General features: G+C 41.2%; 1 protein-coding gene across 1 annotated transcript; it reads left to right on the top strand.

Annotated features, from left to right (window-relative positions):
- Positions 1-26,508, top strand: LOC138105577 (vasoactive intestinal polypeptide receptor 1-like). Its single transcript, XM_069005716.1, has 13 exons — positions 1-39; positions 9,904-10,003; positions 13,225-13,332; positions 14,105-14,214; positions 16,491-16,588; positions 18,057-18,189; positions 18,608-18,761; positions 20,449-20,509; positions 21,346-21,415; positions 21,974-22,065; positions 23,055-23,184; positions 24,040-24,081; positions 26,306-26,508. The coding sequence occupies exons 1-13, from the start codon at positions 7-9 to the stop codon at positions 26,492-26,494; spliced, it is 1,320 nt and encodes a 439-aa protein (XP_068861817.1). The 5' UTR covers positions 1-6; the 3' UTR covers positions 26,495-26,508.
- The last annotated feature ends 587 nt before the right edge of the window (positions 26,509-27,095 follow it).

Consider the following 27,095-nt stretch of genomic DNA (forward strand, 5'->3'; position numbering starts at 1 on the left):
CGGAGGATGCGAACTTTGTGCTGGCTGCTGCTCCCGCTGGTGAGTGAGTGCCTGCGGGGGAACCGCTGGGGCGGGGGGACCGCACATCTGGCTCCCGACACTGCCCGCCACAGCTGGATGGCTCTGCAGCTGCCCCACTGCAGCCGGGGTGGGGGAAAGTCGGCAGAAGCTGCGTAACTTTTCTCCTGACAGGGAGCAGGGAGAAAGAAGGAAAAACAAGGGAAGGATTAAGAAGAAAAATATAAAATGAGACAGAAACGTTAGAGGGGAGGAAAGAAAAAATATCCCTGAGTTAGTGTGTTGACCTAGCTCCTTTCATTAAAATTTTCCAGCCTCAAGATGCTGTTAGTAAATGTCTTTTCATTTCAATCTGTTAGAACTGCAGTCTCCAAAGGACAGAAGAGTACCCCTAAATCAAAATGGCTGTAGCAGGGCTTTAGAGGGACAGAAGGGGACAGGTTCCTGTCCCAGCTGTCCTGAGAAAGGCAACTTTGCAGAAGGAGGAGGACTAGAAAGGAATAGTTCCTCCTGATGGATGGGGGACATTTACCTCTTTGAGAGGGCACAGATGTGTTCAGAGCTGAAGGTTTAGGATACCACCAAGCAGGAGCATGAACTGCCTCATGTCTGCTGTGCACTGAGGGCAGCAGGTGAGGTTGTGCCACTGGACATCAGGGAAGATGGATGAGCACAGGAACACAATCCAGGCATGGCCATCCCTCCCTGATCTCCACGCTCCACCACTGGCATTGCCTGGGCTGCTTAACAAAAACTAGTGCAAATCCAAGCACAGTCGTTTCTCTTCTTTGCCCTCAATCCTCAGCCTCGGGGAAGTGTTTGGAACCCTTCCTCGGGGTGTGATTACCAGGGACTCGTTAATGCAAACTTTAGCCATTTCCCAGTGAAATGTGCAGTGTGGGCAGGCATTCAGGCTCCTGCTGTAGTCAAGAGGGAGAGAATCACCTTCCCGGGAAATATTCCATCTTGTCCTGAGAAAGCCAGATGAAGTGGGTGCTTCTCTAGGGCCTGCTTTCTCCTGTTGATAATTGTGAGAGCTTAAATGGCTGCAGACTGGTCTTGACCTTTCATTTTGAGAAGGTGAGAGATGGGATGTAAGTTTTCACACCTGCACCACCTCTGGATCTTACACAGATTTATGTACAAGGGATAGGTTGTGGGTCCTTGCCATGCAAACCTCGCCTGTGTAGTTTTCCTCATTGTAATACTGTCCTTTCAGACAAAACCAGTCAGCCTAAGGGTTAGACTGCTACAGGTAAAGTGATTTTGGCATCTGGGCCAGCCTTTTTACACCTAATAGAGGCACAGCTCCTTCTTGCAGCTGTTAGCAGAGTGGAGCTGATCCAAAGTGATGTATCGTGCACATCCGTGGGCTGCCATACATCAGGTTAATATTGCAGCATATTGCAGCAGGCTGTGCCCATAATCAAAGAAATTCTATCAGCTGTGTGATCTACACAGATTTTGGCCTCAAATTGCTGCTCAAATGTGCACATCAACTGCATGTCTGGTGAGAGGCAAGGCTCTGAATGTCAGTGGGGTTTAAAGTGTCTCAATCTAGGTCTCTTTGCATGCTCAGTTAAACAGGCAGGGAAGGCCTGAGACCCATAGGATGTACTAAGGAAATAATCCTTTCCTGTTTCAAAGGATCATGTCTGAGCAGAGAAATAATTCCTGTGTGAATTCTGCAAATAAGTCATTAATCAATATGAAAATAAACTAGAGGGCTAATCCTGAACACTTCCTCTGTGGAACTGGGTACTGTTACCTCCTGTCAGCTCCACAGGGATGTTGCAGGATACAATTTGTGCCTTGCAGAATAGAGTCCTTGACACTAAAAAAAAAATACCCTTCACTAGTAATTGACAAGGAACAGAGAGCAGCAGAGGCTGAAATGCCTAAAAATGACTTTTCCTGTCTTAAAGAGTTCAGAGTCTCAGGAAGCAGAGGACAAGGAGCAGAAAAGACTCTGCCTTCACTGCTCTCCCTGCTGTGCTGAACTGCTTTCCTCTCCAAACACCTGCATTTCCCATTTCTGAGAAGGGCTTCAGTCTGATCTAATGAATGGAGGTGAGAATGGCCACTCAGATGGGTCATCACTGGGCTGTACATTCCCTTCAGCAAAGCATTTCTTGTGGTAATGGACATATGGATCCAATCCCATGGCAAGGTGCTGAGCTCCCACTTAAACAAAGCTGGGCATCTAAATTTCCTTGTTTAGCTAATATTGGCTAATTTGTGCTTCTTCTACCAAGCTGGTCCCTGCAGACTGTAATTCCTCTCCATAGGGAGCTGGATGTGTGGAATAATCTGAGTTTGGGTGTTTCTTTAGCCTGGAGGGAGCTAATGGAGAGAGACAGGCTCCTGTACAGGCAGTCACTGTCCTCAAGCAGGTGTCCGAGCAAAGTAGGAAGAATCCTTCCCTGGAACTGCTTGTCTGCTTTCACTGATCATTAAGGGAGGCTTGATGGGCGAATTTAGATTAATCATCTACAGTTAACTGTCTAAAATTAGGAATCTGGTTGATGCCGTGAAGATTTTTGCCTTTTCTTTTATACCCCTGTTATACCTTTTTACAACTCCTGTATTCCTAGTGCTTTTTGCCTGCATTCTTGGACTTGTTTGTCAAGCTGAGAGACTCAACATTTTAGAAGCTTTGTAGCCAGGGATCAGTGTGCCCCAGAGCCCAAGGTCCTCTCCAGAACACATTCTGTAAACTGAGATAGAACCATCCAGGGGAAGGCTCCTTGGGGAGGGGGGGCTCACTTGAGCCTCTCATTGGGGAATCTTTGATAGATCTGCTAATTAGTAACACCTAGAATGTGATACCCACTGTTGGGATGCATCTCGATGCATTTGACCTGGACATGTGCACCTAAGGATCCTTAAAATAAATCCCAAGGTAAAATCCCTTTTCCCCTTCTAATCGTGTGTGACTCTTGATTTTAAGACCAGGAAAAGGCATCATGGTCTAAAACTACTCCTTGAGCCTTCTTCAGTATTACTGGGAAGAGATGGAAACACTCCAAGAATACAGATCAATTAAATGAACTTGCTAAAGGACTTTGATTTCCAGGTTTCAGGACTTTGGGATGAGATGACATGAATCCCACCTGTAGGCAAAAAATGATACCGAAAGAGAAATTCCTCTTTAGTTTACAGGAATACTTGCAATAGCAGAAAATGGGGATCCTCAGTTATTAGTGTTCTGTTATTCATCAAGCATTAGTAATAATTAAATGCTCTACCCAGTTTAGCATAGCGCTGATAAATTAATTTTTCCCAAGGTAATACTAATTACACAGGGTTTATAAACAAAATAAATTAGTATGGCTGTGTTGTCTCATAAAGAATACCTATGAGTGGATAAATATAATGATATACATGGATAAATATGTATGGCAAGGGCTGTTCTGTATAAGGTCATGCAGTTAAACACAGTCATATAAATACAGTCCAATCCACAGAGGAGCATTCAATGTCTTGAAAACAATATTGAAAATATGTTCCTCTAAATGACTGTGAGGCAATCAGTGTCTCAGCTTCCCCTCTTCCATAGGTAATCGAGATAGAGAGAGAAAACAAACATGGAAAATATCCTCTAGGTAGTCATTTCCAGCCAAAAAGACTCCTGAAATAATCTATTTAACTGACTAAAGAGAAAGATTGGAAATGAGGCTTTAGCTTTGGGGTTGGAAGCTTCTGGGGTCAGGATTGTGTCAGAGCTGGAAGCCGAGGGCAGGACTTTGTGTGAGAGCTGAATGCACGGCCGGGACTGGAGTTCTGTCACCACTGGGGTGACCTGGTGCTTTTCAGAGTCCAGAGTGATAAACACAGCTTGAGATGGTGGAAAAAACCTAAATGGATGCAACTGAGCTTATAAGATCTGAGCTGACTTTTTTTACTGCGCAAGAAATCTTTATTTTTTATAGTTTCTTGTCGTTTTCTGACAGAACACAGTTCTACACATATTACCTTATAAATATCCCAGAATTACTTCTAGGCCAGGGCTTGGACAGGAAGGTTTTTTACTGCAGGGACTGGGAATGTAGCAATGAAATGGACAGGAGCTTATGGAGCTTGGGGTGGGCCCCAGATCCCTCCAAACACATGAAAAAATTGGCTTCAGTGTCATGCACTCCCCAATCTCAAAGATTTTTAATTAGCACTTCGCTTTTTTGGGAAGGACTTAAGCAGATGGGAGGGTTTGATGAGATACATTCAACAGACTGGGAAGTTTATGAAAAAGGCTGAGGTTTTCTTTGTCTATTATTCAACCTGTCTCCCACTTTTTATTTTTTCCATGAGCCTTCCTCCATCCTAAAAGCCTTTCCTGAACATCAAAATTTCACTTGAAAAAATGAGTCTATTTCAAAACATATCCTGATTCTCTGCCCCTTGCCTTCAGCATCCCTGGCAAACTTTCAGGCCTAAATGAACACTTCATTCCACGCTTAAATGGGGATGCAGGAGTAGTCTTTGCTGTGCTTTTCTGTATTCTAAAATACCAGGTGAGTTTTAATCCTCCAAGGTGGGAGTCAGTGTGTGACATGAATGGCAGACGACTTTGTGTGAGGGACAGCTAAAATATTCAGGTGTCAGAGTCATATCAGAAGAGCAGGGGAAGCACAGACAGTGGGAACTGGGAGTACAGGATTGATTTCAGAGCATATCTGAGTTGGGATCTGAGACATGAATGCGAGCTGAGGAGACAGAGGCAAAAAGAAGAGTGATGAATATTCTCAGTCAATGATTTATGTACTTGACGCAAAACCTGTTTGTGAGGCTTTAGGATTGCAGGGCACTGGAAGCTAAAACACATCACTGGAAAGAGCCTCCCAGTTCTTGAAGCCTTCTCATCTTGTCAATGAATTCAGCCAATTCTTCGAGCTTTGATTAATTTTCAAAAAAGACTGAGTGTTACTGCTGGCTCTTTGATCCCATGGAATTGCTTTTTCAAAGGTGAATAATATATTCAGTGCCCAGCTTTGAAGCACTTCCCTTGTTTGCAGAGAGCATAGAAAATGTCCCTGCTTTTCCCCAAGTGTGCTAATGGACATCTTAATGAGTGAAGATCTGCCTTCTGTGTGACATCTAAATTACAGTTTTTCTACCCCCACAGCAGCTTGGGGGCACCATTTTTGGGTGGACCCTCAAGAAAGATTGCTTTAAATTAAATTGCACTAAGCATGACGTGAGGATGTCACTAGAAATACTCCTCCCAGTGCTTGCTAAATTCCATGTTGTCCGACATAAGTAAATCAAAGCCCAAAGTGCCATTACTTTGATTTTTCTGTTCAGATTTGGGGAAATAAACAAACTATCATGAAACAGAGGAAATAGAAAACAATGCTATACTTACTCTCAGTGAATAAGCCACTTAAGGTTTCTGTGCAATAACCTTACAGATGTGAAGAAAATGAAGTCTAAAAGTCAGTGCAAGCCCAGGTTTTTAGCATGCTCATGGTTGTCATAGGTAATTTTTTAGTGTTCACTGTGTTCCAGGAAAGATTGTTTTAGTGGTAGGGACTAGGAGTCAAAACACCCCTGTGAATTTTGGCTGATCAATAACACTCAGTGCAGTAAAAAGATCTTTTCGTTATGGTGCTCAGGAATGCAAAGCTCAATTCCTTGAGGACTGTCTACACCACTTCCTGAAACCTCTAAGTTTTACGTGTAAATCTTGTGGTGGAGGCATCCCACTGTGATTTCCAGTGAGAGTCAGGCCAGGTTACCGCCAAGGTACTGGGAAATATTGATCCAAGGAATGACATTTTAAATCAGCCTCTTACTCTTCTCTCTGCAGCAGGGAACGCTCTGCCAGACTGGACATGCCTGCCTCAGAAAGCTCTGCTCTGCTTTCCTTTTTTATGTTGAGCAGGAGCTACTCTTTCCCTACAAAAACCATCTTTTGGGCAGATGCCTCCCAAATTGCCACAAAATGTCCCTGCACTGAATGCAGAGCTGCTGCTTTCTAGAAGGCCCCATCACCCAACCCTCGTAGGCAGATCAGAGCAAAAACTTTTCACTCAAGGCACTGTGAGTCCAATAGCAGAAAATAAGCCATGGACAACAAATCACAAGTAGTGCTCTGCCCACAAGGCTTTTCTTTATGCAATAGTTTAATGCTTTTCTTTTTCTTAATGCCTGAGGAGAGCCATCAAATTGAAGCATTGTCACTACTCTCAATTTCTTGTATATGTGTCATTTTTTCGGGTTTTTTTGTCCAACAGTAGGATTACTTTGAGTGAGGCTGCATGATTATAAATTAATAACACCAGCCTCGTTTTTTCTTCTGATGGGATAGTCTGTAGGCTACATCTCAAATAGGATTTGATGTTGATTTTCAAACACTGAAATGTCAGAGATATTTAATATCTGTACTGGCCCATAATAAAAATGTCTGGGTTCCTGTGGTTGTAGCCCTGCCCACCCCAAACCCAGTAACCCAGAAGGAAACAAACTGTGAGCCACTGGTTAATTGCTCTGCTCTGAGTGTCAGTGGGATCGACTGCAGTACCACCATGGGTATCAAAGAACCTGGGCTGGGTTGGAAAGGACCTTAAAGATCATCCAGTTCCAACCTCGACACCTTCCACTATCCCAGGGTGCTCCAACCTGGCCTTGGACACTTCCAGGGATCCAGGGGCAGCTACAGCTTCTCTGGGCACCCTGTGCCAGGACCTCCCCACCCTCTGAGTATCACTACCAGTTGATCAGGATTTCCAAAAGAAATCATCAAATCATGTTTTCTGGTGAGTTATCACCATTTTCAGAGGCAGGAGGCAGGACTGCATGGGCCTGTTTCAGCAATTCCTCTGTTGTGTGTGAAACCAAGGCAGTACCACCTCCCCAGGGGTAGGGTATGAGCTTCCCCAGCCATTGTAAATGAAGAACCCCCCCTGTAGATACAAAAATGCTGCTAGCAAGGATTTTCTTGCTAGTTTCTAAGTCCGTGAGAGACTTTTCTCTCTCACAGAAGAGGTGGCAGGGAATGTAAACAACCCAGACACCTGCAACCTTGAAAAGTCTTGTTTATGGTACAGTAGGAAAATATTTTGACAATGGATGTTTTAGGATTTTAGCCAATCACCCCCAAGGGGTGGCTGGTCCTTTGTCCAATTAGACTATGAAGAAAAAAGTCTATAAAAGAGTTTGTAAAATAATTAAATAAATCAATCTTGCTGCACAATTCCTGCCTGCTGGATCTTCTCTCCTCCTCCTCCCTATGGCTGCGGGACACGGTGATGTACAGTAGGAACCAGGCCTGAGGTAATACCCCCCCATTTTTCCAACAACTCTGATGAATAATGGTGATTGAGGGTCTGGTTCAGCAGGTGTGGATTTACCAAAGGAGAGAAGACAGGAGATGCAGCCTACTTTGAGCAGCAGGAGTCTGGCACACTCACTCAGTGCCCCTCATTCCACCTGTATCAGCTGCGTGTGTCTCTCAGATTAACTTCTGGAGAAAAGATAACTCTTCCTCCTCTGAAATTTTTCAGAACTAATTCTGTGTGTTTCTAGGATTCCCAACTTTTCTGCCACGAGGTGGGAGTTAATTTAACCCGCTTCTCCTCAGTGCTTTTTTTCTAAGACATTTCAAATTTCGTGGTTTGTTTGCATTTTGGGTTATGAGTGGCTGCTGCTTTCAAGTCTTTCAGCAGAGGACTCAGTGTAGATGGTAGAGCATCATCTCAAATTGTCATGACTTTTAAACATCAAGCCTCCGAATATTCCAAACACAAAATTATCAGCTGTAACAGAACCCAGGAATTCCAGAAAGTAGAGGGATGGCTTTTTCTCTGTCCAGCTGAATCCACCTTTATGAACCGAAATAGTGAGAGATTTATGGAGCAATTATTTTGTTACTTCTACTCAGAGAATTCATTTGTTATGTGGGCAAACTGCAAAGTGAAATAAATGTCTGTTTAAATGTAAAGTGATGAGCAGGGATTCTATTAATACCTGAAAAATTTCATTTCAGAATTGAGTTACTATAGTTGAAGAGCAAAAAATACTATCTTAAGAGTAATTCATTCTGATTTATAAAATGTAGTTTGAATTACCCACTGGAGTAATAAAATGCATGAAAAAGCACCATGTCTTAACTTTCTTTTCAAACAGTGCCCCTAATCCTCCTTCTGTTCTAATATTAGCATGGATGAACCCTCTCTGGGGCCTCATAATTAAGACAAGTCTGTCTATGCTACTTTAAAACCCAAATGTTGGCAGAATTTTTAAAGGTTTTTAAAGATAAAGTTGTGCTCTAATTTTTGCCCCTTAGCAGATATTATTGCTAAGATGGAATAGAACTGCATAACTTCCAGTAGAGTTTCTGTGGAGGCTAAAAGAAATCCTGGTTACTCTGCTCACTGAGAACATTTTGAAGGCCAATAAATCACTTTTCTGAGATTTAAAAGGCAGTATAGAAGCGATGTTTACATCTGCACTGACTTTTCAAAGTCAGAAGAGGTTAGAACAGCCTACAGTCTTCCTCAAAAACATCTTGGAAAGTCTTCAATCCATCATTTTCCATTAAAATCACTGCTAACTGAGCCCCTGGCTTTGTCTTGAATAGCATAGGTTAGAGAGAAGCAAAAACTCTGCTCTATTCCAGATAAGTCTCCCTCTGTCCTGAAGATCCCAATATCCCAAAAGAGGCTTTGGTCCAGTATCCAGTCTCTGAATACACTTCAGTGGCTTTCTTAACTCGAATATGTGTTTAATTCAGTTTCCTAAAGATGGGTGTGCAGAAGATTTAAGACATCAAATAATTCATCTGAGACTTCAAATAATGCTTTTGAGACTGCCAGATGGGGCTGACAAAGTTAATGCAGAGACTACACAGGAGGGCTGAGGTACCTTTCAACATCCCAAACAGCACCAACCATTTCTGGGTGACTGAGACCTCCTTGAAATTCCCAAGGGATGCAAAAGAGGCTGAGACAACAAAATCACGTGTAGGCACTGACATTGTCATTTCTTTCTCAGAATTTATTTGCCTTTGCAGAGGAAATTATTTTGGGATTGTGGAGGATGCAGGACTACAGGGGACATGAAACTTTCTGCAGTGGGAGATGGAGGTCAAGCAAAATGCATGACAATAAATGGGACTAAATATCTGTGGCTAAGAGGATGAATTCAGACCCTATTCAACAACTGCTGCCCAGAAATCCATTTAGCTGTTTAAATGTACCTTAATCTGTGAGATAAATAAATTCCTTAAGCTTCCCAATCAAGTAATGAATTTTTTCTCTTTTCTTCAGCTGTTAAAATGGAAGCAGCTCCTCTGCCTAAGGTGTGTGCAACATCCTCAGATAATATATTCATAGAATTTTTTGATCATTTGGATTAAACTATGGCCAAGACTATAATTCTTTAAATAAATTTATTTATTTTTAGTTGGTTTATGGAGAAGAAATATTTATGCAGTCAGACAGTATGCAAGTTTGGAGAATTTCATGTGAATATCCCCATAGCTGGTGGATTCATCCAATTTTGGCCACATAATTGGTAAATATGTGAAAATCCAAAAAACTGTGAATGTCATTTAAGTTTTCTGTAAATCATAACTGCAAAGGAAAGGGAATAAGAATGCCCAGACTGGAGAAGAGGTGCTGCATGAGCTGACTATTGTGGTACACTGAGGAATCCATCTGGAATGTACACCCAGAAATGTATACAAATTAATAATTGTTTGGGATCACAGACTCCTCCTGCCATTCACATGTTCTATTTGCAAGGGGAAAACAAAACAAACACAATTTTAGCTGGAGTTTTCACATTCTTAGACCTCGAAGTACAACCACGAGGTACAAACTGACTTTTCACATTCTGATAATCACAGAAGTTCTTGGGGTTCTTTTTTGTCTTTCTCTCACCAAGGTTACGGGCATCCATCCAGAATGCAAAATATTCCAGCAGGTGGTCAAAGAGGAGGCTCTCTGCTTGGAACACAATGAATCTGCCTCACCTGATCTTAAAGGTAATGGTCCTGATGGTCATTCCCTGGCCTGGAATGTCTCACGTTACTGAAGTGTTTGGTGTGGTCTTGACTTATATCCAAAACTCCAAGGAAACTCCCTCAGAAGGCACTGAAGACCCTGTTGAGATTATATCGTGCTGGGAGTCATTCCAATCTGGTGAAAATGTTCTTTGGGGGGAAATAAAAATTAAAGAAAATCCCAAGTTCTTAAAAATATTACATTTTTACAATTTAAGACATTATTTGTTTGCGTGTAAAGATTTATTGTGGTGGTTTTCAGAAGTGTATTACATGCTCAGGTATAAATTTTGAAAACTAAAATGAATGTGGAACAGAGCCTGTAAAATATATTTAGAATGCTGTGTAGGGTGTTCGCTCCTGGGGTTTTGGCATTGTGGAAATATGCTTAGAAATAACTCAACAGGAAATTTCAAAATGCTCAAATAATAAAATCAGTCATTTTTTTGCTGGTCAACTTTGCTTAGAAAAATTTGAATCCCCCTCAGTGAGATTTTTCAGTGCTGTGAATTTTAAGACGTTTATTTTCTGCAGAGGAATTATGAGACAAAGACACCTCATGCATTTGGTTGGGATAAAATTATTTGGACCACTTGGAATTTTGCCTTTAGCAGCCTGGTGAAAATCAGAGTCTAATCCCCAAAATATTTCCTCTGTCTTTTGTACTGTTCTGCAGTATTCCCAATCACTCTAGTGTTTCATATTCCTCTTCCAGTTTCCTATTTTATTTTGGTGCTATTCCCTCACACACACTTTAACGAAATCCAAAATACCTCTGGGACACATTTTGCACTTAGAACACACAGTAACCCACCCCAAAAAAGTTCTGGTATAAATCAGGCATTTTCAAAAATGATTTGTCACCTGCATTACAGGATGTCATTCCAGGAATCTTCAACACAAAAATAATTACATGGTTTTAGAATCCTCATTGTAGCAAAAGAAATAAAAATCCCTGAGAGTTCTGTTAAACTATTTTAAAAACTACAACCTTGTCAACTTTGGGCTTCTCAAAGCTCCCCTTTCCAACTTTTATTCTCTAGATATGGAAAGACTTTAATGAAAGTCTGTTTTAATATTTACAGCCTTTCTCAATATATTTTGAAATCAAACATTAGATCAGGAAATTTATCCCAAATATTTTATCTGGAGGATAAAATTAGACTAAGACAGGTAAAAGTCCATTGCTTGTGTTTCAGTTTCCAGGAACTCAATGAGACAAAGAGAAGGACCACAATTTGTAGAGTTAAACCTCAGCAGTCACAGAGAATCTGTGCTGGAATCAATCTGTGTCACAGTTCTTAATCCAAAGTAGTTCCACATTATTCTTGTTGTACAGAGCAGTGTCCAGTGAGTGTCACCAGCAGAGCCCAGGTGCAATTCCTCTCATTTTGGAGCAGATCTATAAAATAGGTCAAATGAATCAAGTTCTAAACCCCATTTTTTTTTTCCTTCACTGTCTAAAAATTCCTGGATTACTGAACAAGACTTAAATATCTATGGTGTCAATATTCATAGATACAACTCCTACTGCACTTGTCTTTATGGAGTCTTAGGTGACTTGGACACCACCAGTCTCTTGAAAACCTTGGCATGAAAAATTCCCTTTTCAGCCTCTGCCCTCAGGAATTTCTTTAATATAAATTGTAGAAGTCACTGGAAATAAACCACATCTAAGACTTGAGACATACAGGTTCTGTTCCTACACAAGGTCACACAAATATCATTTTTAACTCCACATTGCCAAATAAAATAGGATTTTAGACCCAGCTCCTCAAATCTACTGCAGCCTCTCTAAGAAGGACCACTTCAGTTGCTGAGTGTAAGTGTGGGGGCCACTGCATCTCCAAGGGGGACTGGAATTACCTGACTTCCTTAATTTGGCAATTAGCGGCCGAGTTTAGGCTGTAATCATCAGTGAGAGCCAGATATTTGCAGGGTGTGATTCATCCTGTCCTCAGGAAGAAGCCGCCAATATTTGGGATGAATCAGCACTGGAAGTCACTGTCTCTTCCTGCTGATCACAAAGGGAACGTAGCTAAGATTAGCTGAAATATTTGAGACAATTAAAATTACAGCTAATGAATCAGGGCCTCTATTTTCCCTGGAAAATTGGGTATGCCAGGAATTTCATCCTCACAAGGGTGGTGTGAGGATAATGCTGTGGGAGAATCTCAGGGCTATCATTTTAAAAGCCAAAGTGTAACTTTGCTCAGCTGCCGGCAAGTATTGCTTCCACATTTCAGCTCTTGACAACTTTAGTTTTGCCTTGTCATCCATCACAGAGGCAGTAGAAAAGAATCATGAAAGAAAATAACATCTCCCAACCCAAACCTGTGCTTTATACCTGCCTTATGACTCCCTAGAGTTTAGTTCTGGTTACAGCATGATGCTTTTTTTTATTGTTTCAGGCATATTTACATGCTAGCAATTTTTCTGTGCTGCCCCCACACCCTCTTGCCAACAGCTTGAAGTCTCAGTGTGATGCAGCTGTGACAAAGCTGTGATTCACTGAAACTTCTGAAAACCCTTTTTGGGGGACTCAGAGCCAGTAGCATGCCCCATGTCATCAGCCAGCACTCTGCTTTGGGGAACCTCATGAGTTGCAACCACTTCCAGTGATGGTCATTTTTATAATGCTGAGATCTTCTCCTAGTCAGGGATGAATCTAATCCCTTTGGAAATCCATTGGAAAAATGCCATCAATTGCCTAAAATGGGGACTTTAGCCCTTCTTTCCCTTAAGCCAGGTGAAATTGGTAGATTTTCAAACATGAAATAAAGAGGTTAAGGATGAATTTAAAGTCTGATGTATTTCAGAAGACTGTAATGAGGAATCTCGAGTAATGAGAAAGGAGTAATGAGAAATCTCAAGTGCTGATCGTTATTCAGTATTTTTATTTTGGTGGCTTTTGTTCTGACAATAGAAAAGATCTCCAATTGATTTGACTTTTGGATTGTGTCTGCTTGAATTTCAGGTACCTTCTCTCATGAGATAAGGAGGGGGAAGGTCCAGCTGGAATACCAAGTCTGAGCAAGGATGCATGCAAGGAGAAAAGGAAACCATTCCACTCCTTCATTTGCAGAGCTGCTGCGGCTCTTGCATGTGAACGAGTGGGAAAGCCACAGATAATCTCATTATGGAAGATCAAATGTGTGATGTTCTCCGTGTTTTTCTCTATTTAGATGCACTTTTTTTTACAGGATGTGCCAGAGATTGGGATGGTTTAACCTGTTGGCCTAGAGCCACTTTTGGAGAAGTGGTTAAAATTCCCTGTCCACGATTTTTTGAAGAATTCACCAGTACCCAGGGCAAGATGTTTTTCCTATTCTTTTTCTCCATGTTATTTTTTTTTTATTTTAAATGAATTCTAGTAGTTGAGGATTCCTTCACATTTTCCTGGTTCACAATGCTATTATGTCAGTCAGCATTCAGTAACTATCCAGATAATATCTCAGCTTGGGGTCAATGTTGGCACTCTTTTTTTTGGTGTTAAGCTGTACTGAATTGTTTAATCCCTTTGCTGATCTAAATATGATGGACAAGTGCACCATGCTGCTAAATTTATAAAGGAATATGTCATAGAACCACAGATTTATAAAAATGTACGTTAATTAATATTACAAAGAACCTCCTGAGGTCATCCAGTCCAATCCTCCAGTCAGAGCAGGACCAAGATCCAAACTTGTCTGGAGCTTCCAGTCTGGAACAGGCAGCTCAGGGCTTTGCCCAAAATCCCCAAATGTGCTGCAAATGTATAATTTGATTTCCTCTGTGGACGGATTGAATTTGCAGAGTTGATTTCCCCTATGAAATGTGCAAGTCCCACTGCATCTCGAAATGATTGGGAACATCTCCCTCAATTTTTTAAAGGATAGATATATAGAATATTGTAACTCTTATAGCTAATCATAGATATATAGAATATTGTAACTCTTATAGTGAATCTTGCTGAACATGACTTAAGCTGTGAGTCTCTAACTTAGGAATCAAAGGGGAAATAAAAAATTGTTGCTACTCATCAAAACTTAAAGAACAGCAGCACCACCCTCCCATAATCAATTCTGTGTTTCACCTTTGGAGGTTTCCTTCAGAGGAACTGTACACAGGAGGAATATTGGTCAGAGCCTTTCCCACCATACACCATTGCCTGTGGGTTTGATGAAGGTTCCAGCAAAGGACCTGAGGATCAGGTGGGTGCTTGATTTCCTGCTCCTGAACATCTCCAGAGCGTCCTCTCCTGACTAGCTGGATGCTCCACACATCTGAGTCCTGTCAGGACCCAGTAATTACCAACTTTCAGGGCTAAACTCAAAACTTTTAGGTATATTTAGAGCTCGTTTAACAAATTAGGCTTAACATAAAGCAAATGAGCAGCAGTCAGCACTTTCATCTCCATCCAAATATCTCCTCTTGGTGTTAAACTCATGATTAGTTCACTTGTCCAAACTAACAAAGACTTTAGGTCTCTGACAGAGGTGATGTGAATCCTCATCACGCACCCATCTCTCAGGGAAGCCCCACCCACCTGTCCTCAGGGATTTTTTCAGGGAGAATTCCTTTGGATCCCTCCTATTGATTTTTTTTTTCCCAGATTTTCTTCGAGTCATAGAAAAATATTTCTTAATTTTATAGCCTGGTGGTCAACACACATCCTTGGGAGGGAACTTTTGGATGCCATTTAGTATTTCCACACTTTATCTCAGGTGTTCAGTGGAGCAGGAGGTGAATATTTTTCCTATCTGATGATCATCATTGGTGCTCAATTAAGCTCCAGCAGCATTTCTGTCACATCCACATCTTGATATGATTTAAATTTCCACATTCCTCCTCATTATACTGGAGTCCATACCTGGAGCTTGATCCACCTCCTATAAATAAGAATATTTGTACTTTGCACTTTGGGGAAGCTAGAAAGATAAATGCTTAAAAAGCTTAAATAAATGCTTAGAAAACTTAAACAGCTGTTAAAAAGCCTTCTGGAAAGAGGCTGGAAATGATCTGAGCAGTTCAGGAGGGATGCAAAATTCATAAAAGGATGTGTGTTCTGGAGCACACATCTCCAGCCCCCATGCAGTTCTCCCACAGGGCTAAGCTCACTCTCCAGGTGGTTTTCTCCAAGCACTCCCTGGATTATGCTAAACCAGGCTTAATTTCAGGCTGGCCTAGGATAAAATCAAGCAAGGAGCTATATTTATATTTCACCACGATAGCAGATTTCAGCACAGAACTGCTCTCTGTGCTCTGGCTGTGTTTAGTTTGTTATTCCAGTCAAATCCACAAGGTTGGACTACAAAAGGAAGATAAATCAGCAATCTCTGCTGCCCTGCAAACACAGGGAAATGAGTAAAAGTCCCAATTGTATCCTAACAGAACCACTTACTGTGTACTTTGTATGTGCAGTGAGCACCAATGATGTCTTCTGTATTTAGTTTTTTCACCTCTCCTACAAAAACAGATAAAATGAACTGAAACACTTCATTATTCAGTTGAATAACCTGTTTCCTAATTTTCATCTGTGTTTGGAAAACACTGTACAAAAGATCAGGACTCTTTCAGAAACACCACGATGATTCCTATAATGTCAGGGTTACAAGATCTATTTATGGATCTACTTAAAATTGCTAATCTGCTGCCTCAACCTAGAATTGCAGCCTCTTGGATAAACAGATTTGGGATCAATTAGAGAACAAAGTGTCCACTGGGTTTTTAAGGAGGAAATTTGCCTAGGTTCAGAGAATTTAGTTTCTTGGGATTTTAAATAATTAGGTGATCTTGTAGTGAACCAGAATAAAATTTGCATAGTTAAAGCCAAGAAAACAAGCTTTATTTTTCTTAGGACATAGGATTAGGATTTCTAAGGATATAGGTCTAAATTGAAAACAAATGAATTATAGAGAATTTACAGTGCTACAATATACAGCAAGGAATGAACTCTTTGTCCAGAGAATTAAGGACTGTGAGGTGATTTTCTTGGCTTTAACTTTAACCTCCACAACATGATGTAAGTCTTTGTCAATTTTTCAGCATCCTCACCTGCAAATTGAGAGTTTTATTTCTCTTTCAGCCATAACTGTTTATGAAAATCAATAATTATCAAATCTGGCCCAGGCCTAAAGTGACAGATTCACAAATCTCCCACCAGAAGGTTTCAGTGCTCCAGAGTTTTTATGTACTGACATGAGAAAAGGTAGTTACATATCAAAGTTAATATTTTCCTGTTGAACGAGCTCAGAGGGGTCAGAGAGCCTGTGGGCTGTGAAACTTCTCTCCTGTGCAGGGTTAAACGGGATTCAAAGGAAAACCTTTGTTAGCAGTGGAGGGGAAATCCTGAAGCAGATCTCGAGCATGCAAGCAGCACTGAGATTGTGGGACTGACCAGTGAGGGAAAGGTGTCCCTGTGGAATGAGCACCCCAGGGTGCATCCTGCAGAACCACCTGCATTGGGCTGTGTCTCCTTTCCCCACAGAAATCCTATTATTCTGCATTTTGGTGTGTCTACACCGCCGGCTATGCAGCATCCGTGACTTCGCTCATTACAGCTTTAATTGTCTTTGCTGCCTTCAGGTAAATATAAATGGGCCCTTTCTCAGGATGCTTTAAGACATTTTCTCTCCGATCCTCTGTGATTTTGTTTTGTGGGATTTTTTATGGTTATTTTCTAATCATTCTAAGACATAACATCTTTGATGGTGATGAGTCCTTCTCTACTCGTGCCGTGGTGTTTCCCTGCAGATGTTAAAACAATCAAGCTGGGCGGTCTGTTTTAATGTCCTCAATGACACCATCAAGAGGAAATACCCTGACCCTATATCATTATTAACATAAGATAATTATTCCTCTACAAAAATGTGAACTCTTTTCGCAGGACAGACTCTGCAGATGCGTCCCATGCCCCTAAACCACAGCTTCCTAAATTGTCCATTCCCTCTGTGAAAGGCCATTGATTCCATAACTGAGAGCTATTAGAAGAGATTTGATTAAATTTAAATGCCTCCTTTGATGATGTTGGGTATTAAGAAGTGGATCTGGGGTTTGATTGGAGCAGAGCACAGGACAGCTCCCTACCTGGAGTGGGTTGGCACTCACAAAGGTCATGGCCCTTACAGAGGGACCCAGGAGCACGAGGCTGATGTGTCCAAACCTTGAGGGAGATTCCTTCAGCTCAAGGTAGAATGTGCACAGGGCAGTCTAGGGAAAGGGAATCACAGAAATGTTGGGCTGGAAAGGACATTTAAGATCATCGAGTCCAACCAGCCCTTAACCCAGCACTGCCAAGTCCATGTTTAACCCACAGCCCCAAGCACCACAGCTACGTGTGTTTTAAATACCCACAGGGATGGGGACTCAACCACTTCCCTGGGCAGCCTGGGCCACTACTTGACAGCCCTTTCCATAAAGAAATTTGCCCTAATATCCAATGTAAACCTCCTCTGGCACAACCTGGGGCCTTTTCCTCTTGTCCTGTCCTTGTTACTTGCGGGAAGAGCCCAGCTCCATCCAGCTGCCCCCTCCTGTCAGGGAGTTGTGCAGAGCCACAAGGTCCCCCCTGAGCCTCCTTTGCTCCAGGCTGAGCCCCTTTCCCAGCTCCCTCAGCTGCTCCTCATCAGATTAATGCACTTTAGGGTAACTGCTCTGGCAGCCATCTCATAACATGTGACTGACACCAATTCAATCTCTCTGTGACCCAAAAAGGGCTGAAAAGCCTGTTGCAAGCTTGTTCAATTTTAAAAAAAAGTTATTTAAAATAATTAAAAGGTATTTCATAATCCAGCCCTAGAGTCCCACAGTTACTCTCTGCTTCTGGCATCTCCTTTAAACGTGTGGTGATCCAAGGACAATTATCCTGGAGCTTTTTTTAGCTTTAACAGGTACAACTGCTCTTCTCCCTCCTGTCTCACTGCCTCTCAAATAGTGACAGATCATTTATTGCTTTGCAAGGTATCTCCAGTCTCGTGTGCTCCTGCTTGACTTTTCACGAGACCATGAGAAATTTTTCTCAAAGAACTATTTTTATTTTCTCTTTCCACGCCAGAAAATTCCACTGTACACGGAATTACATCCACATGCACCTGTTTGTCTCCTTTATCCTGAGAGCAGTTGCTGTTTTCACCAAAGATGCTGTTCTGTTTGCAGATGAAACGATGGACCACTGCCTCATGTCAACGGTACTGGACTTCCCCTCTCTCTCACCCTTGGCTGAACATTTAATTCTTTACCTGAAGGCAACATGGAGATCTTTTCATCCTATTTCTCCTATTGCTAAAATGGAAATCTTTAAACAAACTACATTATGTAAACCCAAAGACCAAGTGCTAAGGCCGCACTCAGCTTTGATATTTAAGGTCTGTTGACTCTAATGAAACTCTTAACGATTTCTACCAGTAAAGAATCCAACCTGTAAGAAAAACCCAATATTTCCCTTTCAAAAATCTGAAGTCAGTTCAAATTATGGAAGCCCAAACCTACAGAAATTTTGTTATTTCTTCATTCTTGCATGGTAATATTGAATTTTGCATACATTTCTAAAGAAACCAGACATAACGAGAGTAGACCTAAAAGGCTTTTCTTCCTCTGCACTTCCAGGTTGCTTGTAAGGCTGCTGTGGCATTCTTCCAATTCAGTATTTTAGCCAATTTCTTCTGGCTTCTTATCGAAGGGATCTACCTGCAAACCCTGCTGCTGCTGACCTTTGTTTCCAACAAGAAGTTTGTGTGGTGGTTCATATTTACTGGCTGGGGTTAGTACTCCCTTCCTCTTTGTGCCATTCAGTATTTTTGGTTGCTTGCAGAACTGGATCAAATCTGTGTTTTGAGGTAAAAGGAGCCTTCAAAGGTGCCACTTTTCTGAGGGAAGTTGCCCATTCATCCAGTAATGCTACATCAAAGCCACACCAATTTATTGCCTTTTATATCTTAGTTATTTACACCATGGTGGTGATTTATCCAGGCCTCAAGAGGATGAGGGACATGGTCAGATAATATCCTAGAATTATGTTTAATTCCTCCACTGACTAAAGAAGTTTGGGTGATTAAGTTGGCAGAATTTGACAAATTAATCTTAAATCATGTGAGTCCAAGCCTTGGAATCAAGCAATTCTATTTTTCTTTTATTTTCAGAGATCTCCTGGTTTTAAGGAATCTTTTGATGTTACACAGCAATCGAAATTATCTCTAATAAAATTATCTCTCTTCATAATGGGAATGTGAAACCCACAAGATTTCTTTCACTGTTCAGCACTGTTTATTGTGACTCTCAGATACTCCCCTGCCTCATCTTGGCTGGTATAAAATACAGGCACCCAAACTGAGCAGTTACAATGACATTTTTCGACTTAGAAGTGAAATCCAAATTATCCTGAAGAAATATGAATTTATCCTTCACATTCGGATTTTTAGACTTTATTTAATGTAATTAAATTTTCTTGGAGCTATTCCAAATAGGATTGTCTGAAAGTAGACTCTCAGCCCTTGATTAATCATGGACAATTTGAGATAAGAAGGCAAACAACTCAATTAATAATGTGGTAATCCTCATCTCCTTCTGTAATCAATGGAAGGTGAGAGACACCTCAGGGGTAACTCAGATCTCAGGTGATGTGGAGGTAAATATTTCTTTTCATTAATTAAAAAGCCAACTTGAATTTAACACGGTCCCACCTTAAAGGACTTGAGCAAAGGGCTAAAATTTGGAAGGACAAATTCTGCACCCTTCCTACAGAACTCAAATGATACTTAGAAAGAAATTACCTATATTTCTATAGATTCCTCAGTGAAAATGTCACCTGTTTCAGATTAGAGTGCCTTTTGTGGCAGCTTTGAAAGTCACTCAGTCTTTGGAGATTCAATTCCACAGGAGGAGAGAAAAAGCAATTTCTAGTTTATGGGCCTTCTTAAAAAAACACATGAATGTAGAAGGATAGAACGATAAGCAGTGATAAAATGAGGCTGGAAATCACTGGATCCTGGATTCAGTTAAATTTTCATGGAATTCTTATCCACTGGTTGGTCTAGGGTGATTAGAAGAGTCCTTAGGACAAAAGTGTGAACTCTTCCAGCTGCTGTACAAAGAGAGTTTGTTGGCCACAATTCATAAGATGAAAGAGCCCCAGCTAAATAAATGCTTACTCCAGCTTTACAAGTGCTTTCAATTCCTATCCAAACCTCCAACTAATTCTTAGCTTTTTATTTCTGAAAATGTAGTTTCACAGCATCCCCTGTTCTCCTTTGTTATGATTTCATTCTCCTGTCCATTTATTCCTTTCTTTTTTGCCTTTCCCCGAACTGCAAATTACATTCTTTCATAAAGTTATTGAAAATTGTCTGACCCATAATTTGACCTTTAATCCAACTGTGAACCTGTTGGAATAAAGATTCCATGGGACATGATTTTCAAACCAGCTATTGTGTTCCCGTTGGTTTGCTCAGGAGCTCCCACTGCTGTGATGTTTGCTTGGGTCCTCACACGAATCCATCAACAAAACACTGGGTAAGTCAGAGCTTGGATAAGGAAGACAAGAGCATCCCATTTTTTATGGTGTTCTGTTTTTCTGAGGGGGGAAAAAAGATGTATAGAAAAGAAAGAAAGGAAAAACCCCTCAGGCTCCAAAGTCGCACTGTAATTTTTACAGCTTGTACATAAGTAAGGGAGAAAATACTTTAAGTCTTGTGATTTTTATGCCCATACATGGGTTAATAAACTCTGGAAATATCACATAAACTACTGAAATTTCATTTAAGTTCCCTAATGCCCAGTCCTTGGAATAATTATATTTCAAGAAAATTGCTGCTTCTGTATAAAGTCAACCATAAATTACTAACCCTAATCTCTTCAAATAAGAACTTCCCAAACAACCAGCATTAAGTCTTAGGTAGTTTCTTCTTTTGTTTGCATTCAGTTATTTGATTTTGATTTTATTTTATTTTAATCTTTTTAAGTGAGATTCAGACACAAAGATTGCTTGGTAAAAGCTGTCCTGTAGGCTTTCAGATCATTTCACATCAGCTGGAAAAGGCACTATTTTATACCTACCTGCTCAGAACTCAGGAGAGTTGAGAAAGAAGTTGAGTTGAGAATGGTAAGAAGAGCAGGAAAGAAGCCTGAAAATGCAAATGTGCATTTCTTGACTTTCTTTTGCTTCTTCAATCTGTGCTTCTTGCTGATTAAATTTTCTTTAGATTGGACTACACAGAAACCAGGGACATTTAGACAGCGATTTAAAACTTTGTGTCCACCACTTTCCTTTCCTGTGGCAGAAGTGCTTTTGTGTGTTGTGGGAAGCTCTCATGGGACAGATAAAAAACTGGTTTTATTTGTTGTTTCAGATGTTGGGATGATGATGAAAATGGAGTGGTGTTATGGATCATCAAAGGCCCCATCCTGCTAACTGTATTAGTGAGTATTTTAATTTCCCCTTCAGTTTCTCTGTACAGATAATTTTATCTAGTTTTTTTTTTTTTTTTTTTTTTTTTTTTTAATGAGTTCTTATGATCATAAGACAAAAAAATCTCCCTTATCCACGACTTTATACCACCTGAATTTAGGGAGGGAGCAGTCTGGTTTTCAGGTCTGTATCTTGTATAATCCCTGTCATCAACAATGAAGAGAACGGGAGGCACTTTTTAGACCATTTAAAATCTGCAAAGTTCTAACCAGAAGTACAAGGCAATAATGTAAGACATCAAATGATCAAGGCATAAATGTAAGATATCAAATGATATTAAGATATGTGGGTCTACATTAATTCAACAGAACTTTCATCATATTTTATACTACTGTATATTGGTGGGAAAGATGATTATTATTTCTAAAGCTATTGATATGAGCTGAGAAAAAATGAGCACTGGTTTACAGCAGTGCAATTCCTAAAAGTGGGGATTTTCAGTTATTTGTATAAACTAAAGGTAAGTCCTTGTTTGTAGTAAATTTACAGATTTTGTCTTGTCTTCACAGATTAACTTTATTATATTCATTAATGTGATCAGGATTCTAGTCCATAAATTGAAATCCCAAGAGGGAGGAGGGAGACATTCAAGCCACTTTGTGTAAGTATTTCTGTGTCTCTTGGTATTCACCTGTTCTATCTCCTAGAAGACATTTTTTATGGGTAGGAGAACAGAAAGTTCTACTCCTCCTCTAATAGAAAGAGAAGAAATGACAACGTGAACTTTCTTTTTCATCCCAAATATCACATCTTACTTTTTCTTCAGGGCAAAATGGGTGGGGTCCATATACTGGGGACAAAGAGCAAAGTAAAATATAAAGCATGAAACTTCAAAAGCTTGAAAGTGTAAAAACTAAGTGCCAGGTGATGAATCCATCTCACTCCCAGTCCTTTCTGCACAAATGGCCACACAGAGAAAGATGCAGATAATTTCCTTTAAATTCTTTGCAGTAACAGGATACAATCTGTAACCAAACCTAGTCCTGGCTGCTTACAAACCCCTTCACAGACATTGGGGATCCCACCAGTGCAGTCAGAGGACTTTTCCATAACTTCTCTGGATGCAGCTGCCTCCATTTCAAGCTGTTATCTGTGGATACTAGGAAGGGCTGGCAGAGGAATTTTCCTGTGAAACTTTTCTTTCTCATGAGAGGGCAGTTAGAGAAATGCAGCTTCTCACAGCTTCTCTGTGAAAGCTTTCGTTCTCATGAGAACTGGATGGACAACAGTTTGAGAGAATGTAAACCATTTTTACACCTGCAGGTTGTTGTGAGAACTGGGAAAATTATTTTCCTTCTTGAAGAGTAGTATTTGGAAATGGGTGTCTTACTGCTCAACCTATCACCTTGAGAGATGGTGGGTCAATAGGTCAATCATGTAATTTCTCTTTTGGGAACCATGCTGTGAAAGGTATGGGTGATTAAACGAGGTCGCTTCGGCCACGTCATCTGACCTGGACTTACATCCTGATTTTCGCTGTCTCTCTGGGGATAACAGCGACAGTTCTCTGAATGAAAAAACGTTCCACCATATAATTGCTGTCACTCACTCCATATCCCTAACACTGTTCTTTAATTCCTGCTTTCCCAGGCGACTTGCAAAATCCACATTGCTTTTGATCCCCCTCTTTGGGGTGCACTACATTGTGTTTGCATTTTTCCCGGAGAGCACTGGTCTGGAAGCTCGGCTTTATATTGAGCTGGGCCTGGGCTCATTTCAGGTAAGATGAACAAAATATTTCACAGCCCTGAGATGTTTGGTCTGTAACACCACACTTCAGGCTGGTTGTTAGAGCAGGATTTATTAATGTGTCCAGTTTCAATGCACACATCCCATCTCCCTCCTTCACAAGCTCCTCTGTTGCTTGCTCTTTTATTATTTGAAATCTCTGAGTCAGACTTCATATTAACAATCACCAAATAAGTATAATATCTACCTTTACTGAATAGCAATGACAGAATGCCATGAAGACCGGTCTGTGGATTAAGGTGAACTGATTGAAAATGATTTCACATGTAATAATGATAAGAGGGATGGTAAATAAGAGCTTATAACAACCTGCTCTGCCCTCACCCTTTAGGGGTAGTGAACCATATCAATATTTCATTGTTTATTTTGCTGTATCACTACTCAGAACAACATCTTGGATTTGAGGTGGTCAGGACCTGTGTATAGTACATTTTGTACTGAACAGCTGAGATCTTTTCCCTTCCCCTTTCCTCTGTACCCCACCACAACTTGTCCACATTGATAGGTGTTGCAAATGACCCCTCTTCCATGCTTACCTTATCTGAGGGAGAATTAGTTTGTGGGATACAGTAAACAGCAAATTAATCCTTGTTGTCTCTGTACAAGGGCAGTAATAAACATAAAATGTCACCAGTCCATTGAGAAATTTAATTCTATTATGAAAACTCAATAAATAGTGTCACATTGCCTGAACTCCAACAGAAAAATGGAAAATATGCATTCTTTGTCTTACACAAACTGTGACTGAAACCTGATGTCTGTCATTGATTCTGTATTTTAAATCCTTATGTTTTTTCTCCCTCTACCCCCTATCCTCCTGTCCTAGGGTTTTGTTGTTGCTCTCCTATATTGCTTCTCAAATGCAGAGGTGAGTAGCCAGTACATGAGATTATCAATCTGTTGAGTTTAAAACTCAACAGTCCCCTCTCGTTTTTTAATTTCTTTTCCTATTTTCAGAACAGATCTGTCTTTGATCTGCTCCTGAAACCATGACATCCCCATATCTTTTTTGTCCCTTGTTACCTTTGTTGACTTTATTTGTATTCATGCAGTTCTGACAGGAGGACACAAAACAAACTTTGAAGCAATGACCCTTTAGAAATATTTGCTGAGTTTCCTGTCAGAGGACTTCTCTCCTGGTTTATTTTTGATAGCTATCATGATGATAACTCAATGGAAATCTTGTAGAGCTCTTCACTTTCTCTATGTTTATTTTCTCCTAGTGATTTTCTTCATTTCCCACTTCCCGTTCTTTTCCCCTTCCCCCTTTCCTTTCTCCTTTCCTCTTTCTTTTTCCCCATTTACTTTTTCTCCTTTCCCTTTCCCCTTTTCCTTCCCTCTTTCCCCCTTTCTGTTTCTTCTTTCCCCTCCCTTTTTCCCTTTCATTTTCCCTTTCCCTTTTCCAGGGCATCTTGTACAATCAGGAGTTTTGTTCAAACCCTTTCTTCCCTGGTTTTATAACACCGGTAGAATTTGGATAAATTCCCTGCAGTAGAGTGTAGTGAGCTTATCATTCAAAAACCTCACTAAATTTGCTGGAGCTTTCTCCAAAAGAGCAGAACAAATAAAAACTGATGAGAAAATGTAAAACCACATCTCAACCTCAGAAAAGTGAGTGTGTTAGTTGAGAATTACACATTAATGGTGCCTCAGTCTCTGCAGTGGCTTAAACTTGGACAATTCTCCTAGAACATGGAATTATTAATGTTGGAAAAGCCCTCCAAGACCATCGAGTCCAAGCTGTGCCCAAACCCCACCTTGTCACCAGCCCAGAGCACTGAGTGCCACATCCAGGCTTTCCTTGGACACCTCCAGAGATGGGGACTCCAAACCTTCCTGGGCAGCCCCTTCCAATGTTTGACAACCCTTCCCATGAGGAAATCTTCCTGATGTCCACCTTGAGCCTCCCCTGGCCCAGCCTGAGGCCGTTCCCTCTCCTCCTGTCCCTGTTCCCTGGGAGCAGAGCCCGACCCCCCCCAGCTGCCCCCTCCTGTCAGGGACTTGTGCAGAGCCACAAGGTCCCCCCTGAGCCTCCTTTGCTCCAGCCTGAGCCCCTTTCCCAGCTCCCTCAGCTGCTCCTCACAGGATTTACTCTCCAATCCCTTCACCAGCTCCATTGCCCTTCACTGGACACACTCCAGCACCTCACAGGAAAGGCTAAATGGAGGTGCAAGCAATCCTACCCAAAGACGAATAATTCCTAAAATATGTTTGTTACTTAGGGAAACAATTGATATTGGCCATTCCGAGAGAGTGCCTTCAAGACTCAGCTGTAAATACAGAATGTGCTACTTCCAACCTGCCTTCTGTATCACAGACTCCTTGCCAGCAGCCTTTTAATTGCTTCAGCAGCCTTTTAATAGCTTGCATAATGTACCTCACAACACAGAAATCCAGTAGGTGTTGAAAGCAGGACAGGCAGAGCCTGATCTCTGGCCCCAAAACGAAGCTGGGCTGGCTTCTGTCCATGTTTCTTAGGGATAACTGCTCCTGGAGCAGCTTGGCCACTCATTACCACTTGGCAGTGCATCTGTTGTGGTTCCCTGCAATCATAAAAATTAATTATTATTTTCTCTGCGTGTGTGTTTCTTCACAGTTTTGAGTATCTGTGACAATGTGAGAGACTGTGCCGCTGCCAGGCAAAGTGTTATCAGTATGGATGAAACTGAGGAGTGCTGGAGGGCCTTGATTTTGCTGGGATAGGGCTGGAACACTGAATTGGTGGAGGAAATCTCTCTTTTATTTTTTAGATTCTTGGAAGATCCAGAGACCCATCCATGAAGTTGTACACAAGGGTTGTCCGTGTGTCTGTGTGGTTAACAGGGAAAATTAAGGCAGAATAGGGGCCACCAAAATGATAAATATTGCCAGTGACTTTCCCTGATGTCCAAATGTACTTCTGCATGCCATCCTCTGAATTTTTGAAATTAAATCGATTTATTTTCAAAAGGAGTAAGGACAGAGTTCAAATTCTTCTAAAAATGTGTTAAGGTTTAATCCTGACTTATCTGGGCTAAGTACTCAGGCAGACCTTTGGGCATATTTTACCTTCAGCGTTCAGTGGTTTTCTCTTTGTTTGTAACTTCCGACAGGTTCAGACTGAGCTGAAGAAACAACTGTGCAAGTGGCAGTACCAGGAATACCTGACCTTCACCCACAAACACGGGACCTTGTCCAGAGAAACCAGCCCAGTCAACCACGTCACTCAGTTATCCCTGCTGGACAAAATCAGCCCCAAACGGAGAACCTCTGTGTTCCAGGACGGTGTCACCACTGTCTGAGCAGGGCAAATTGCTGTGACATTGTGCCATTGTGAAGTGCTATCCAGAGGTGGCCAACTGGATCCTTTGTGGCTTTCCATAGTGTCAGGAGTCTCCTGTAAATTCCTTGTCCTGAACAGGAGTTGCTTTTCTCACCTGGTACAGATCTGCATCACAGCTCTGATTCTTTCTCTCCTGAAGCATAAAATCCCCTTTGTTTTGCTGTGAAAAGCCAGGATTTGAGCTGGAGTGAATCAACAGGTTAGCATACAAAGCCCCCTACACTAACTCCTCCCAGGCCCAGCATGTTTGTCATATCTTTGTTAGCATTTCCCAAAATTTCCAGTTTTTGAGACCATGACTCCTAACCATCATTTGAAAGGGTTATTTGGTGGCCAGGCTTTGCCATAATGATTTCTGGTGTTTTACTACTTGTTTTGAGGTGTCTTGAGAGAATTTAATGGAGATGAGGCACAGAAACCTGCCAGGCACTTACCTACAGCAAAGCAATCTGCTTTAAAAGGAATCTCAAAATGTCTTCAGTGACACAAACAAGTGACACAAAATATCTGCTTGATTTTTTTTTTCTTCTAAGCCTGTTGAACAGAGACTAAATTAGGCC

The sequence above is a fragment of the Aphelocoma coerulescens genome, chromosome 2, assembly GCF_041296385.1.
Source record: "Aphelocoma coerulescens isolate FSJ_1873_10779 chromosome 2, UR_Acoe_1.0, whole genome shotgun sequence".
NCBI lineage: Eukaryota > Metazoa > Chordata > Aves > Passeriformes > Corvidae > Aphelocoma > Aphelocoma coerulescens.

What these genes read in the sequence shown, in the direction of transcription:
- LOC138105577 (XM_069005716.1), top strand. Translation starts at nt 7, where the DNA reads ATGCGAACTTTGTGCTGGCTGCTGCTCCCGCTG. An exon ending in GCTGGCTGCTGCTCCCGCTG is followed by an intron (nt 40 to 9,903) that starts GTGAGTGAGTGC and finishes TCTCTCACCAAG; the next exon opens with GTTACGGGCATCCATCCAGA. An exon ending in TGGGCCTGGGCTCATTTCAG is followed by an intron (nt 23,185 to 24,039) that starts GTAAGATGAACA and finishes CTCCTGTCCTAG; the next exon opens with GGTTTTGTTGTTGCTCTCCT.